This window comes from Vombatus ursinus, unplaced genomic scaffold, assembly GCF_900497805.2.
Source record: "Vombatus ursinus unplaced genomic scaffold, bare-nosed wombat genome assembly UNPS02000580.1, whole genome shotgun sequence".
NCBI classification, from domain to species: domain Eukaryota; kingdom Metazoa; phylum Chordata; class Mammalia; order Diprotodontia; family Vombatidae; genus Vombatus; species Vombatus ursinus.
In genome coordinates this window covers 2,843,712-2,861,061 of record NW_020940358.1, presented here as the reverse complement: position 1 = coordinate 2,861,061, position 17,350 = coordinate 2,843,712, and the positions used below count along the sequence as shown (strand labels likewise).

The 17,350-nt window shown below is 42.6% G+C and overlaps 1 protein-coding gene across 1 annotated transcript in view; it reads right to left on the bottom strand.

The window, feature by feature from the left end:
- The window catches only part of CACNA1B (calcium voltage-gated channel subunit alpha1 B), a 247,343-nt gene that overhangs the window by 66,452 nt on the left and 163,541 nt on the right, over nucleotides 1–17,350 (bottom strand). Inside the window, exons 24-30 of the mRNA XM_027849985.1 lie at nucleotides 17,198–17,209; nucleotides 11,992–12,085; nucleotides 9,829–9,989; nucleotides 6,698–6,835; nucleotides 3,876–4,077; nucleotides 1,886–2,050; nucleotides 780–890 (exon numbers count right to left, since the gene is read on the bottom strand). Coding sequence (XP_027705786.1) covers nucleotides 780–890; nucleotides 1,886–2,050; nucleotides 3,876–4,077; nucleotides 6,698–6,835; nucleotides 9,829–9,989; nucleotides 11,992–12,085; nucleotides 17,198–17,209 — 883 coding nt within the window. The remainder of the gene's footprint in view (nucleotides 1–779; nucleotides 891–1,885; nucleotides 2,051–3,875; nucleotides 4,078–6,697; nucleotides 6,836–9,828; nucleotides 9,990–11,991; nucleotides 12,086–17,197; nucleotides 17,210–17,350) is intronic.

Below are 17,350 nucleotides of genomic sequence, written 5' to 3'. Positions count from 1 at the left end.
CCCAGGGTGACACAGCTAGTAAATGTCTGAGACCAGATTTGAACTCAGGAAGATGAGTCTGCCTGACTTTAGGGCCAGTGCTCTATCTACTGTGACACCTAGCTGACCCAAGAGGAGGGTCTTAAATTAATGGTTGGATTTACTCATTGAGGATGGGTATTTAGACAAAGGCATCTCCTCACCTGAGGCTTTCCAAGGATCACCATAAGCTCCTCAAATCCCACTACTCCTGTACCTCCATGAAGGCCATCCTCTCCTCTGGAATGCCCTCCCTTCACATTTCTGCCTGTTCAAATCCTTATCTTCCCTCAACGCCCAGGGCAGACACCTGCCACCTGCTTTATAAAGCCTTCCTTGATTCCTCAATTGAAAGTGATCTCCTAGTCCATGAATTTCTTAGAGTGCTTCGCCTGGATCTCTCTTTGCCTGGATCTTTGTCCTCATCACATCCTACTAAGTATCACAAGATCATAGATTTAGAACTTGAGGGGACCTTAGAGCTCATCTAGTCCAACCTCTTCATCTTAGAGATGATGAAACAGAGGCCCAGAGAATCTGAGTCACTTGGACAAATCATATAAGTAGTAAGTGGGAGGGCTTGGATTTGAACCCAGGGACTCTGATGTCAAATCCCATCTTAACATGTAAGACTATAAGCTCCTTAAGGGCACAGACTATATCCTGTTTCTCCCCTTTAGTCCTAGCACTGAGCATGGGGCCCTTGTATCTAGCAGGCTCTTAACAATCATCCAGTTGAAAGATACGGACAGACAACATACCAGCACCCCAAAGGCGATGATCTTCAGCACACACTCCATGGAGAACATCGAAGTAAATACAATGTTCAAGCCCTTCAGCATCATTTCATACTCATAGGGGGCGCCATAGAACTATCCAGGAAAGGAAAGAGAGGGCTGCATTTTAAAGGGGGCACATATAGCGCATGATAAAAAGCTAACTTGCCTGGACTTTCAGCCACTAGTGAGGTTCTTAGGGTCATAGGATCAAAGAGTTAGAGCTGGAAGGGGTTTCAGAGACCATCTAGTCTTTTTGTTATTGTTTAGTTGTTTTTCAGTTGTGTCCAACGCTTTATGACCCCATTTAGGGTTTTCTTGGCAAAGACCCTAGAGTGGTTTGTTATTTCCTTCTCCAGCTCATTTTACAGATAAGGAAACTGAGGCAAACAGGGCTAAGTGACTTGTCCAGGGTCATACAGCTAGGAAGTGTCTGGGGCAGGATTTGAACACATGAAGATGAATTCCTGACTCCAGGCCCACTCTATCCACTGCACCACCCAGCAGCACCATCAAGTCTAGGAGTCAGCAAACCATAGCCCAGGAGCCAAGTCTGGCTCATTTATTTTAAAATGAAAAAACCATTCTCAGCTCACACAGCAGATAAAAACAGGCCCATATTCGCAGTTTGCCCACCTCTGATCTAATCCAATTCTCTTACTTTACAGAGACGGAAACTAAGACCCAGGAAGGAGAAATGACTTGCTAAAGATCACATCTATCATTAGGGGTACAGTAAGGATTCAAACTCAGATCCTCTGACTCCAAATCCAGAGTTTTTTCAACCATACCATAGTTTGCTAAAGCAACCAATCTACACTAACATAGCAAAGGGGCTAAGTCAACAACGTTGAGACAACTGAGGTCAAATACTCATTTTCCTTACATGCACTTTCACACAAGGTAAGCACTCAATAAATATCTATTGACTAGAATTGAATTTCCTTTTACTATGGCAGCAGAGGCGGGGATTCCACTACCACTTTTCCTAGGGGGAATCCCTATTTCCCACATGGCTTCAGAGTGTTCCCTGCCCTATGCTGGGCCAGCATCAAGAGCAGCACATGTGCTAGTGATGTGAGATTACTCACCTTCATCATCAAGACAGCCGTGTTGAGGGCGATCATGGCCATGATGAAATACTCAAAGGGCGGGGACACCACAAACGTCCACGTCTTGTACTGGAAGGACTGCTTGTTCTGAGGCATGTAACGGGTCAGGGGCTTGGCACTGATGGCAAAGTCTATGCAAGCCCTCTGCAGGGAGAGAGGGGGACAGCATAGTGAGCTTGGAGGAGCCAGCAGCAAAGGGAAGCGTATCTCCTCTGAAAAGGTGAAGAGAGAGAACTAAAAACCTTTCCTAACATGTATGGTGCCCTTATCCCTCAAGAATACTGGCTGCCAAGACCTGAGGGGGCCTGACCACTGGGCTTCCCAGAGGAGCTCTTTGCCTTTTTCCTCATGACCAGTGTCCTCTTGTAGTAATTAGAATGATATAGTGTTTTACAGTTTGTTTACAGACTCTACATTTTTGTACAGTTACTATTACATTATCTTTTTTTTTTTTAGGCAATTGGAATTAAGTGACTTGCCCAGGGTCACACAGCTAGTAAGTGTCAAGTGTCTGGTCTGAGTCCAGATTTGAACTCAGGTCCTCCTGACTCCAGGGCCGGTGCTCTATCCACTGAGCCACCTAGCTGCCCCATACATTATCTTTTTATCCTCATAACCACCCATGTGGCTAGTTGTGCTAGTATTATTATTGCCGTTGAAGCTCAGAGAGTGAAATGATTTGTCCAGTATCACTCACCACCCATGTGATCTTGTCCAAGTAATAGAAGAGCAGGAACTTGAACTCACGTCCTGATTTCCAAACCAGTGATTTTTCTATACCACATTGCTATTCATGTGGTGGCAGAGGCTGCTCTATGTCCCCTGTACCTCACCATAAATGCCCAATCAGACATAAGCTGGAACCTGTATGGTCTACAACTGTTTAAGTAGAATGGGTCCCAAACTGGATGACCTCCAGGGAGCAGAGAAGTCCCAGGGACCGCTAAAGGTTCTAAGTCAAGCTTGGATCATAGAGTTAACAATCAGAAGTGAGAGGGACCATTAAGTCTTTCCATGACCAACAAGATCCCTTCCCCCAGGGGACTATGGGCACCTGGGTCAGAGCTATTACAACTTAAGCCAGTGCTACCTAAGGCATAGCCAATTTGCTTTATGCTTTTGCCTCTAAAAAGAGGTACAACTGGCACTCATGAACTCTTCAAAACTCAGGTGACGGGTCACAGTTTTGATCCTAATTAAAATATCTGCTTGCCTAAAATCTTCCAAGTTCTAATACCACTCAGGTCCTGGACTTGGGCTAGGAAAGGGGTAGTGGAGTAGAAGTATGGGGGGTGGGTGGATCTAACTACTACTGCCTTCAAATAAAAGGTACTTTCCTGTATCTAAATACCTTCAAAGGAAGATCAGATTTTTAGCAACAAGGCTACTTCCTTCAGCAACACAAGCCTCTGTTTCCCTGCCTGACAGACTCAGACATAAGACCCAGAACTGGAAGGCAGAAAAATAGGCTACTTCCTAGCAGGGAACTCATGAGCACCAAAGAATTCCCCTTGATTACTGTACCACCTTATAGAATCCCTGTCTTCAGTTAAGAGGCATGACCATATCTTTAAAGGGTCAGCCACTACTAGACCATGCCCACAAGTAGACAAAGAATTTTTCATTTGGGCTCTATGTGTCTTTCTGCAAAGACTCATGGGAAAAAAAACCATGATTCCAGAGGCAAAGAAGTTTCCCACTCAAGAATCAATACAAAGAGAAACATGACTTTTCTGTCATATCAAACCCAGTGGTCTCTTTACAAACCAACCCTGGTTTAAAAAAAAAAAGAGAGAAAGGCACACAGATGGTTTCTAATCACAGGCCCACGGACACAGCATTACCAAGAATCTTGTGCTGTTCAGGTGGAAGGAGAGAGGCCTCCCCAACAACCCCAGATGTCAGCTAGGAACTCTCCCCTCACCACCTGCCAGGGTTCCTCTGTGGAAGGCCAGGACTCACAAGGTACCTCATTCTTCTCCAGGCTGCATTCTGACATCACTTTGTCTCCCTGCTCCTGGAAGGTGATGATGATCAATGCCACAAAGATATTGACGAAGAAAAAGGGAAACACAACAAAGTAGACCACATAGAAGATGGACAGCTCCATCCGGAAGCCAGGGCTTGGACCCTGCTCTTCATATGTTGCATCCACTGAATGTTTCAGTACCCTGGAAACAACCAAAGGGAAAAGGAGTTTGTTTCTGGGACACAAGTTAGAACTTGGATTTGGGAAAGAACTCCTCCCCCCCCGCCAATGAATGTGGGGCAGTAGAAAGATCATTAGACTGGGAGACAAAAGAGCCCAGTTATATTCCTAGCTCTGCCATTAACTCTTCTGTGTTAGCCTTTTCTAAGAACTAGATATTAGTTTTGCTTATTAATTCATTAGTCTTATCTATTTCTTCTGAATTTTCAAAATTTCATCTCATGATGATTTTGGGTTTGTTCATTCTCTAATTTTTAAAACTACATATTCAGTTAATTAACTCTTTTCTCTTTCGTTGATGTATGTTCTGGAAGATAAGATTTTTTACTCTGAAGACTGTTTTGTTGAATCCCAGAGATTTTGGGATATAGTCTTATTACTGTTATTCTTTTTCACATAGTTATTCATTTTTTTCCTAGAGTTTATTTTTTGATCCACTAATGTTCAAAATGCCATTAAGTTTTCATTTAGGTCTACAGCTTTTGTCTGTGTTCCCTATGTTAATTACTGTTTTATTACATTATGACCCATAAAAGATGTGACTAGTATTTCATTTAAAAATGTATAATTTTTGTGTCCAGCACATGGTTTGTTTTTGTAAAGATATAATGTGGTTCTGAGAAATAAGTTTTCTTTAATATTCCTATTCAGAGGATGCTATGTCTTTTAGCTAAATTCTCCAACAGTTTGTTCAATTCCGAAATTTCCTTTTTAATTTCTCTTTATGTTAGATTTTTCCAGCTCTGATAGAGGAATATTAAAAGTTTCCTGTAGTTATACTGTGGTTTGGTTTTTTGGCCATTGGCTTTTTTTTATGAATTTAGATGCTATTCCAGTTGGCATATATATGTTTAGTACTGATATTGGTTTATTATCTATGCTTCCTTTAAACACTTTATAGTCTCCCTTTATCTCTCTTGATAATTAAATTTTCATTTTTGCTTTGCCTGACAGCATGATTGCACCTTCTCTAATAATAATAATAATAATAGTTCACATTTATATTGGGCTTTAAGGTTTTTCATTGTTGTTTTTTACAGATAGATGCTCATTTGATCCTTCCAACAAACTTGTGAGGAAGGTACCATTATTATCTCCATTTTCAGATGTGGAAACTGAAGCTCAGAGAAATAAGTGACTTGCCCAGGGTCATACAGCTATAAATATGTGAGGCAGGATTCAAACCCAGGTCTTAACTTTAAGACCATCACTGGACACAGTCTGTCATGTTACCTTTAAATGGACCCAATCTAGGACCAGATCATAATGTGATATGGCTTAATGGCTTGAGCCAGCAAGTACAAGCAGTCCCACTTACCTCTCTCCTACAGTCCTCCTCTTCATCCTTCTTCTCATTTTCATTCCCCTTTCTCTCCAACCCTAGCCTCTTCAGAACTGGACTCATAAAAGCAGGGATGGGGACCCTGCAAGGTACTGCTCCTAGCCTCCCTAAGGAAAGCATTGAGGGACATCTGTGCGGACGAGGGTTATTATTGTATGTGAGTGCTGGCCTCCTCCTGGGGCCTGCTCCCTAGCCAGGGCTTAGGCCCTCTTTGTGGTAGCAAAATGACAAACCAGTTCCTAGGAGGGCAAGAAGCAGAGCTGTTCTTCTGTAGCAACACATTTTGGTTAGCACATTGCCTGGTCCAGTAAAAGCACTTAAGAAATACTTATTGACTGACTGACTCTTTAACATGGTGCACCATGAAAAAAGTGCTAGAGTTGGAGTCACAGGGCTTAAATTCAAATCCTGACTCTTCTACTTACTGCCTATGTAATCTTAGGGAAGTCACTTAACCTCTTTGGGTCTCAGTTTCCCCAATAAAATGAAAAGGTTGGATTAGATGGGCTCTACAGTCCCTTCTGGCTCTAAATGATCTGTGTATTATTTAGGAGGGATACTTACTTAAATTCTCTCTCTTGGAATCATATACAGAAATGCATATTAGTATCAAAGTGTCTTGCATCCCTCTCCTCTCTTATCATGCTCATGCCTGAAATCTTTAAAAAGGCAGGATGATATCAGTTTGCTTACCATCTCAGGGAAGCAGGGAGGGATAGAATTTGGAACTCAAAACTTTACCCAAAAGAGTTTTAAAATTTTGTTTTAACATGTAATTGGGGAAAAAATAAAATACTATGTTTTTTTTTTAAAAAAGGACAAAGTAAAACACATTACTTTTTTTCCTAACTAGGCTCTTGCTATCCTTGATTAAAATAATTCATTAAGAAAAAATAAATAAATAAAAGGCAGGATGGTATAATGGATAGAATATTGTACATGGAGTTAAGAAGACTTGGGTTCAAATCCTACCTCAGGCACTTACCAGCTGAGTGACTTTTGGCAAGTCACTTAAACCCTTTGTGCCTCAGTTTTCTCATCTGCAAAATGAGAGAGTTGGGCTTCTCAAGTCCCTTCTAATTCTAACTTTATAATTGTATGATACCCCTTAGTAAGGATCCTCTCCAGAGCAGCTGTCCAACTCTCTCCATGGGAATTTCCTTGTGTTCTCAACAGTCCCAGAACATTATTTATCCATCTCCCCCCTTCCCCAGCCACACAGACCCTGGTGACAACTCACGTTGGCCACCCTTCTCCTGTAGACACCGTGAAAAGAGTCAGCAAGGCCCAGAGCACGTTGTCATAGTGAAAGTCATATTTCTTCCATTGCCTGGGTTGAGCCTCCACTTCGTCCTTTTCATAATCCAAATACTGACCCCTGAAAATGGGAACATAAGGCAGGTTAGGGAGATAAATTGTGTTGAGAATGTTTTTTCCCTATAGAAAGCATGTGTTGGAGCCAGGGAGAGAAGGAAGAAACATAATCTCTCTGCTAAGAAGTCATGAGCATCACTGCCTTCTTGCGCACATCCAGTGCTTCGAATTTGATGGATACCCAGTTCTCTGAGTTACTGTTCTTGGCATTTGAGTGGCACTCATTTAAAAATTCTCTATATTAGAAAAGCAATGCAGTCCAGTGGAAAGAGAGCTTGCTCTGAAGTCAAAGGACCTGAGTTCAAATCCTGCCTCTACTTTGTGTGAGACTCACTTTCCTCGTTTGTAAAACAGAAAGATTGAACAATATGGTATTTAAAGTCTCTTCCAACTCTAAATCTATTTTCCTTTGAGTCAAGTATTGACTTTTTGTCAACTTTTTATTGACTTTGAGTCAACTGTTGACTACGCTAAAAACGCTGTTTCAAAAGCCGTATTAGAAAACCCAAGAATTTTGGACCAATCCCTTGACTCTGGTATTAGCCAACCAATTGCCCATCTCCATCTGGAGCAACAAGACTTAGAAACTCACAGAGATGTTTGATGTCTCCTAAAGTGGCTTGATCTCCCACCCATTCCCCAATAACCGTACAGCCTATGCTCAATGTGACTTACAAATTGTTCTTCTCCATGAAAATCTTTAGTAAAAAGGAAAAGATTTATATGATCTAAAAAGAGTGGGGCCTAGTAAAAACAATAGTCTATTTGAAATAAAGTTCTTATGCAAGTAAATGGCCATTGTAAAGGATTTAGGCCTAGCCATTAAGTCTAGATGACTTAGTTTCTTGAAACATTCCAGCAGCTTCAAACCAATTCTAGGGACCTCTGCCCTTGGTCCTATGGTTTTCACTTTTCACTACTTTCTAACTTGCACCCAACACATAACACCTAACTGCATCGATCACCTGTCTCCCCCTTTTTACTACTACCACAGTCTTGGGGTGCTTTTTCTTAGCACCTACTTTGATCATTCCCATCTCCTTCCTGCTTCCAAACTGTCTCCCAAGACAAGTTTTCTAGTGTATATTTACAAGGAAAAAGAATAGCTACTTACCCAATACCTCCTATATATCTTTCCTAAGTTATGGAGGAAATTGAAAGCACTTCAAGTTGCCTGTATTTATGGATTTCTCTCCTACTAGACTATAAGCACCATGAGGGCAGGGACTATATATGTCTCATCTAAACTTTTTATTTCTCTCAGAGTGTAGTAGAGGACTCTGCACAGTCAGTACTTTATTCTTTGTTGATGAAACACAAAGGTTTTCTTTTTAACCCAGAAACAAAGTATAACTCATTGCCTCAGAGACAAAAATCGCTCCTTCTCCTCTCTTCAACATCATCATCATCATCATCATCTTCTTCTTCTCCTCCTCTTCCTCCTTTTTCTTCTTCTTCTTCTTCCTCTTCTTCTTCTTCTTCTTCTTCTTCTTCTTCTTCTCTCTCTCTCTCTCTCTCTCTCTCTCTCACACACACACACACACACACACACACACACACACACACACACTCACACACACCCTCTTGTCACTCCATCACTATCATGGTTAGAGAGGTGGTTCTGGTCACTCAGGTTTGGTTCACTGAGCAGTATGGGCTCTATTTCCCCAGAGGGGAAGGAAATCTTCTGGGAATAAAGTAAGGGCACATTTCAGGTTTGGAGTCATCATGGCTGGACCATGTTTACTTGGAGGGGCCTCAATGGGCCTTTTTATTTTAGCTTCTCTTCAGAATTACATATTTGCTGATTTCCTCTGGGCAGGTATTTCCACCCTCCACCCCACCTCCAACATTTCTACTAAACCAATAGGCCAAAAGGCTCCTTATAGGTGTAAATTTTACTGTTACTATGTAGTGTAACCATGTTTGGCTACTGATTATTCCTAAGTAGTGTTACTGTGTTTGGTTACCGAGAAGCATCAATCTGGTCTGGTTAATGATTTTTGAGAAGGTCTGTATGGTGTGGGAAGAAGCTGAACCAGCTCTGGCATGGGGTAGGCTTGGGCTGGTCATTTAATTTCTTTGAGTGTCAGTTTCCTCATCTATAAAATAGGGAAAATGAGACCTGCACTATTATCTAGGCTGCTAGGTGGTATAATGGATAAAACACTGGGCTTGGATTCAGGTAGATTTGAGTTTAAATCCTGTATCAGATACTTGCTTGTTGTGTGACCCTCGGCAAGTCATTTAACTTCCATTTGCCTCATTTTTTTCATCTGTAAAATGGGGATAATTTTAGCCCCTCCCTCACAGGGTTGTTGTGAGGATCAAATGAGACAGCATACATAGAGCTCTTTGCAAAGTATATAATAAACGTTCACCATGACAGTGATGACCACCATGACAATGATGACCGCCATGACATGAGGAATTCTGGCACAAAGCACACTGCAAATCTTAAAGTAGTACAAAGATATGAGTTGTTGCTAGGCAATTTTACTATGTTGGCGTTTCTGGTTGTTAAGCATTTACTGTCTTAGCTGTGGAGCAGCTAGGTGGCTCAGTGGATAGAGCATTGGGCTTGGAATCAGGAAGACCTGAGTTCAAATCCAGCCTCAGAAACTTCCTAGCTCTGTGACCCTGAGTAAGTCACTTAACCTCTGCTTGCCACTAGAGAAGGAAATGGCAAACCATTCCAGTATCTTTATCAAGAGAACCCCAAGGACAGAGGTCCATTGGATCATGAAGAGTTGAACACAACTGAAATGACTGAACAACAACGTCTTATCTACAGCTAGTCCTTCAGGCTGAGAGGCCTCCTCCATAAAAGTTGGACTAAATCTAAAACTTAAAACACATCTGCCAATCCCTGGCTGCCCTTTAGAGCTTCTGACAAAGAAACTGTGCCCTCAGGATCCCTGGGCTGAGGTTGTCCTTGGGGTCTCTGACTTATGGAGGATATAATGTCATGGCAGCCCTGGATGTGACTCAGTTTACCTGCAATCCCTCTGCAGCTCTTTGGATTCATCTGTGCAATAGAAGAATTTTCCTTTGAAGAGCTGCACAGCAATGACGGCAAAGATGAACATGAAGAGCATGTAGACAATGAGGATATTGAGGACATTCTTCAGGGAATTTACCACACAGTCAAACACAGCCTGTGGAGAGAGAAGCATGAGAGAGAGCAAAGCAGGGGGCATGGGAGGGGCTGAACAGGGCCTCTGGTGGGAGGAATGCAAGAGTTGGGCTATGGGGCAGATGGTCACATCTGTGACAATGATGAAGAAGGGCTCATACAGGCCAGAGGCCAAGCTCAGCCTACAGAAAGAATTGCGGGTGAATGAGGGATGGTGGGAAGACAAAGAGGAAAAGAAAGGAAAAAAAAAATAAAAACCAAAGCTACCACTAAGCTGAGGGTCTTGTTCACTTGGGAAGTTTATGGGGCAGAGGAAGAGAAGGATGCCTCAGGCTTGCTACCTGCAAACAAGCTGAGGTTGAGCTCAGGGCTGCTCTCACCTCCCTGATATTCTGGGACTGGAAAGAAATCAGAAGCCTCTTAAACTGATTATTTCTAGAGGGCAAGATTCCTGTCTTATTTCTACCAGACTAGGTCTGAGTTCAAGGCACCTTCCATCCTGAACACCTGCTGGCTGGCTACACGGAGAAGTTGGGTGCCTGCCTCACAGAAAGATAGGAGAAAAAAACCAAGGTCAATCCTACTTCTGTCACTTACTATCCATGTGACTTTGGGCAAATCACTTCACTCTCCTGGGCCTTGGTGGCCTCATCTGTTAAGTGAGAGGGTTGCACTAGATGATGCCTAAAGTCCCTTTTAACTCTCAACTTTTGATCCTCTGTAAGGGTGCCTGCCTTCCTCTAGTAAGGTCTGTCCTCTGGCCAGCTGAGAAATGCTTCTTTGAGGGTGGATGTGAAAAAGGTCATCAAGGTCTTTGGGGAAGACAGGACCTCAGCATCTTCTACTCAAGGCTCTTGGGCAAAGTTCCATGAGCTGAATCCTCCTCAGGGACTCAGAGGTCACCTGGTACAATCACCCAAATGGCAGGCATAATGGTAAGAGAAAAATTATTTCTGTAAACTCAACCTATAAAGAGTATAGAGAAGACAGATAGCATAGAGTATAGATGACCTATCCTCTATGACCTAGTAGAGAAGACCTGGTATGCAAAGAGCACTGGACTTCAAGTCAGAAAACCTGGGTTCAAATCCTGACTAATAATTACTAGCTGTGTGACCTTGGTAAAATCACTTCATGTCTTTGGGCCTCAGTTTCCTGATCTGTAAAATGGGGATAAGACTTGTACTACCTACCCTCACAGAGCTGTCACAGGGATAGTACTTTATATATTTATATATAAATTTTTATATATATATATATATATTTATATATTTAAAGTGCTATATGAATGAGAACTGTTATCACAAATGGTCAGTATCCCAAAAAATCCTAAAAATAGGGGCCTGTGTTCTAACTCTAGCCAAACAAGTGATTACTTGATGGCTCTAACAGCACCTTTCTCATCTCTTCATTGGGCCTAGTTGGATGTTAGCAAGAAGGAAACTTCAGCCGTGTGAAGGTGACAGAGAGTGGGTGTAGGATGGGGTGGAGCTTCCTATTTACCAAGATCTAATCCAGAAGCATGGCTTTTTTGGAACTCCTGACTCCCTGCTTACTCTGAGAGAGAAACCTTCCAAGTAGGCCCATAGGTACAGGCCTTGGGTTGGAAGGAGGAAGGAGAGACTCCTCTCCCTTCTTCAGTTACTCATTGAGTGATGCTCTGTGCTCCCTGGGCTGTGGTGAAGGACATTGCATGGGACCAGGGTCACTCTTCTACATGTTTGTGAAACATCCAAAGGAAGATTTGGAGCTAGTAGTAACTCAAGGAATCCAATTTTGCCCAAACATTTTGGACAAACATGAAACCATTCCTCCTGTGGAAGGACCCTCCTAGACCCTCTAGGCCATTCTTTTCTCTCTTGAGGTGATCAAAATAAATAAAAGTTTCCCCTGCCCCTTTGCTTCAATAATCAGCACCTCTCCCTCCCTTCTTTCACACTAGGCAAAAAAAACAAGAGACAAGAGCAGTCAGTCCCCCTTCCAAGATCCATCCCTTTAGGACCCTGATTCCTTCAGGCTCCAACCTTTAGTTTTGGCAAGCGTTTGATGGTCTTCAGAGGCCTCAGGACTCGGAGCACTCGCAGTGACTTGATCGTGCTGATGTCTTTCCCTTTTCCTCTAGAAAGGGAAAAGCCACAGAGAAAAAAAAACAGGGAGGGAGGAATTTGGCTTGTGTTTGGCTCCCAAGAACCCCCCTCCCCACTCCACTGTACCCATGTGCACCGCTGCAGGCCTTGGGCAGGACTCATTCTGCACGCCCAAGTCCCTGGCCCCCTGCTATGCAGGGCTGAGGGGCTCGGTTTCAGCCACAGAAACATTAACGGCCCAGATCTTGTCCCTATGCTGCAGTCCAAGGACACATTGGCATCCCTTCTCTTCCCCAGAAATTCCTCACAAACAGTGGAGGGCAGGTGGAAGGAAGTGACTGATTGCACAGAGTAGAACAAACCTCCTATCTGGGGGAGGAAAAGGAAGAGGAGGTGGAGGAGGGCAAAGGCATCCCTCCTCAGGAACAAGCTAGATTGGAGATCTCTTTCACCAGGGAAGAAACACAGTTTTATAGCACAGATTGATAGCCATACATCCCCCTCTGCTACAGGAGGGAGAAAAAAACAGCTCCAAACCTCATGAGGAGAGAGAAGCCCCAAATTTTGGTTTAGGCAGCATAAGGTTTCCATCTTCACGGAAGAGGAACATCTCCTTAACCTGATCAACTTCCTGTGATCAGACATGCCAAGCCATATAACAAGGAAACTGTTATATGGCTGAAATAGCATTTCCCATCCAGTGCATGCAGATGCTGTCCTGGTTAGGGGTGTATGGGGGGGGGGGGAGGAACAGTTACAGACCACAGGCAGGAGTTCAATACTAAGTGCAGATGACGTCAGAACCAATAGAAAATGAAAGTGGTTGGGGCTTTTCCCCCCTGAGGGCTGTGAGGTTTGGCATCCTGGATCTCTGGGAAAGCTAGCCCTAAGACCTCTCAGGATGTCTACTTATACTACAGGGAAGGGAGGGAGGAATAGGAATGGAAAAGAAAAGAGGAGAGAAGAAAATGGAATAAGGAATGTTGAAAAGGAAGAGGGGAAAGAGAAAAGAAATAGAAGAAAAAAGAGGATAGAGAAGGGAGGGGAAAGGACAAGAAGAAAGAAAAGGAAGGAAAAAGGGAGGAAGCAAAGGAAGAGGAGGGGAGATGAAAGGAAATATAGCAGAAAGGAGAGGGAGGAGAAGAGGAGGATGGACAGAGTTCTGCTCTTGTCCACAAGAGCCCTTATGGCTAATGAATCTGTTGAAGACCAACCTCTGGGGAGGGAAAGTAAAAGTAACTTGGTCTGTAGCTTTCCAAGGACACTGCTGAGTCTCATGAGGCAGGCAGGACTCTTGGGGTAACTGGTTAGTTAAAGTTCTCTATTGATTACGCAAACTGTCTTCCAGTTGCAGTGCTGAAGGCATAGGCTCCCAAGACTCAGGTTCCAGGCTCTATCTTCTTTAGGCCTGGAGTTTAGCCTCTAGCTAGGCAGAGGCAGCTAGGTGATGCAATGGATAGAATGCTGGACTTGGAGTTAGTAAGACCTGAGTTCAAATCCTGCCTCATCATTTGTGACTTTGCAAAAGTCACTTGACTTCTCTAAGTTTCAGTTTCCTCATCTGCAAAATGGGGAGAATAATAGCACCTCCCTCTCAGATAGATAAAATGAGATAATATTGGTAAAGTGCTTTGAAAACCTTAAATTCCTATATAAAGACTGGTGATTATTATTATTAGCTAACCAAGGAAAAGGCCCCACTAGGTTCTGTGATTCTGGCTGTTCCTGAACACCATCACAAATGGTGTTTGGCATAGGAGGTGGGGTGATTTTGTTCTAAGAAAACACAGACCCATAAAGCAAAAGTAGTTTCCATGTGTTCAGAAGACACAGAAAACCTGAGTTAATGTGGCCAAGAGAGAAGGGACCTAATTGGGAATGGGAACAACTAATGCCCACCTGTAGTTATATAGGCCTAACTACCCGCAATCACAAGGTACAAATGGCCAGAAAGTCTGTCTGGAAACACCATAAGAATCAGGAAGAGATCTGAAGCCAAGCTGGGTCTTCAGAGCAGCAAAGGGAAAGACTTTTAGGTTATCATGAGATGCTCAGGGGGGAAGAAGGATCACTAATGAATGCCAAGAAGGAAAGAAAGTTCCCCATTGGGTCTGGGAGAAGGTGAGAGATGTTCAGGGAACCTAAGTCCTTGTGGGGGCCTTCCCAAAAAATATCAATAAAGAGAGCTAGCAGTTCACAGGAGATAATATCCAAGGAGAGGAAGATCAAAACCAGAATAAGACCACTGCTTCATGGTAGATGGGATGATGCCAGCAGATGACAGCAAGAAGGCAGAATATTTAATTCTTAACTGGTTTCTGTTTTCTCTTCCAAGGAGAATGATCTTTGGATTGAGACAGATGGAATAAAAATCATAAGTGGTGAGGTGAAATTCATTCTCAATGAGGTGTTGGTAAGAGACCAGCTTGCTAGTTTCATGAGTTCAATCACTAGGCACAGAAAAATTACATCCTAGGATACTGAGAGAACTGACAGATATAGTTGCTAAGTCACTGTCAGTGATTCTGTGAAAAAACATGAAGAATGAGAAAGGTACCACAGAACTGGTGAAAGGCAAATGGTAGTCCAATTTAAAAAAAGAAAGAAAGAAAAGAGGTGCAAATTATAGGCCAGTGAGCTTGACTTCTGATTTCTGGAAAAAAATACTGAGCATATGATTAAAGGAACAGTTTGTGAAATGGTAATCAGTAAGGATAAGTGAGGCTTCATTAACAAGAGGTCCTGCCAAACTAACCACATTTCCTTTTTCAATAAGGTAACTTAATTAGTAGACTGGATGAATGTTGAAGACATAGTTTTACCATAGTTGAAGACATATGTTTCAGCAAGGCATGTGACAAAATCTCTCATGCTGTGCTTGTGGATAAGACAGAAAGATACAGACTAAATGGCTGTGCAGGTAGGTCGATTCAGACAGGTTGAATGACAAGACCAAAAGAGCTGTTATTAATGACTCAATGACAGTGTGGAGGAAGTTATCTGGCAGAATGTCCCAGGGATGTGTCCTTGGCCCTATGCTGTTCAACATTTTATCAATGGCTTGAACACATACAAGGCATACTTGTCAAATTTGTGGATATCAGGAAGCTAAAAGCAATAGCTAACATGCTCTATGACAGAATCCCAAAAGATCTCAACTGGCTAGCAACCTGGGCCAAATTTAGTAAGATTAAATTTGATAGGGAAAAATTCTACACCTGGGTTCAAAAACTCAACTTTACAATTTTATAAAATGGAGAACACAAAGATGGCTGGGCCACTGTTCATGTGAAACAGATTCAGGCATTTTAGTGAACCATCAGTGAGAGCCAAACAAATATTTATAGTAGCTTATACTACCTTAAAATATAGTATCCAGTCTAAGGTATGTGATAGTCCCATTGTACTGTGTCCTGGTCAGATCATACTTGGGGAATGTTCAGTTTTGGACACCATATTTTAGGAACGTCATTGGTGTGCATCCAAAGGACAAACAAAATGGGAAGAAAACTGGAGACTATGCCATTAAAAATGAAGAAAAGGACCTGGGGAAGTTTAGCTTAGGGAGAGAAAACTGGCAGGAGGTGGGGGTAAGGAAGAGGGCAACATGATAGGTATTTTCAAGTGTTTGAAAGGCTGTCGTGTGGAACAGAGATTGGACACGTCCTACTTTTCCCAGATGGTCAGAAGTAGCAGAGAGAAAAAAAAGAAAACATAATGACTTAGAGATGTCCAAAAGTAGAATGCAATGCCTTGGGAGGTAGTGGATCTGTCTTCCCTTAAGGTTTTCAACTGGAAGCTAGATGACCAATTCTTAGAGATATTCTCCAGGGGACTCATTTTCAAGCACAGGTTGAACTAATCAGGGTCTTCTAATCTGGGGTCCATTAACTTGTTTTAAAAAAATATTTTGATAACTGCATTCCAATGTAATTGGTTTCCTTTGTAATAATGTGTATCTTATTTTATGCATTTAAAAGTATTATTCTGAGAAGGGATTCATAGACCTTATTAGGCTGCCAAAGGGGTCCAGGACATAAAAAAGGTTAAGAATTCCTGGATTAGATGATCTCAAGTATCCCTTCCAACTCTGAAATTCTATGATTCTTATCTCCTTCTAATTGAACCCAGGTCCAAGAAGTTGAATATTCTGGGCATAGTCTGAGTGGGAATAAAATGGGGAAAAGGTGCTGAGACCTTTCCCTCCTCTTTCTGGGGAATCCTCAACTCTAGGGAATTCTATTCTTTCTTACTCTGATAATTATTGTGTTGGAGTACCAGGAGCTATCTAGGGGAAGCAGGGTTGTAAGCACTTATACTTTCACGAACCTCTATCCTGAGGTGGGCACAGGGCAAAGCCCTGATTCATGCTGACACCTGTGATTTCTTCCTGTTCCTGTGTCACTCGGAAGTATGTTGGGGATTCAGACACCTTCCTTGTAATCTGTGTTGTGGATTAAGGTCCCGAGCCCTACTCCTGTAAGTCTGTGTCTGGAATTCACTGTTAAGTAGCTACACTTTTTTGATCACTGTCTGCTGACTCAGGAATGCCTGAACCTCTAAGTCAGCTTACATTCTACAAATAAAGGATAATATCAAAGCTCAGCCCCCAGGTATCCCCTGACACAAGAAATTAAAGCATATGATGCTTAAGAAGCTAGATTATTTGGGCTGGGATTATTCTACCAGCCTATAAAGCTATGAACTCTAGGAACCCACTTTCAGTAAAATTGTGAATCCTAGGATTCTCCTGTTTTTAAGGCTATGAATCCTGGGGGTCTCCTGCCAAAAGGCTATGAATTCTGGGTTTCTCCCAACTACAGGGCTGTGAATTGCAGGCTTCCCTTGTCTCTAAGTCCTGAGCTAGGGCTGCTACTGATCAGAGTATTATGTAGGAACACAGTTAGAAACTACTAGATAGGTATGGGTTCTGGGAAGCATGCTGATGTCACTAGACAGATGACAACTGGATGAAAGGAGATTGCCTAAAGATGATGAACAGTGGAATTCAGTTGATTCCAAAGCCAATGAAATGAGTATAACATGGATTATAGCCATGTTGTCTGGGGTGTGGTTTGCTAAGGGTGTGGAATAGTGCACAGGCATTATTAGTAGGGCACAAGAGACAGCAAGAACGCATTACCCCATAAAGCTCCTACAGAGAGTCCAGCAACAGGAAGACAAAGAAAGAATGAAGAGTCAGTGACACAGACAGAAATTGACAAGTGAAGTCATCTGTATGTGTAAATTCTCTCTCTCTCTCTCTCTCTCTCTCTCTCTCTCTCTCTCTCTCTCT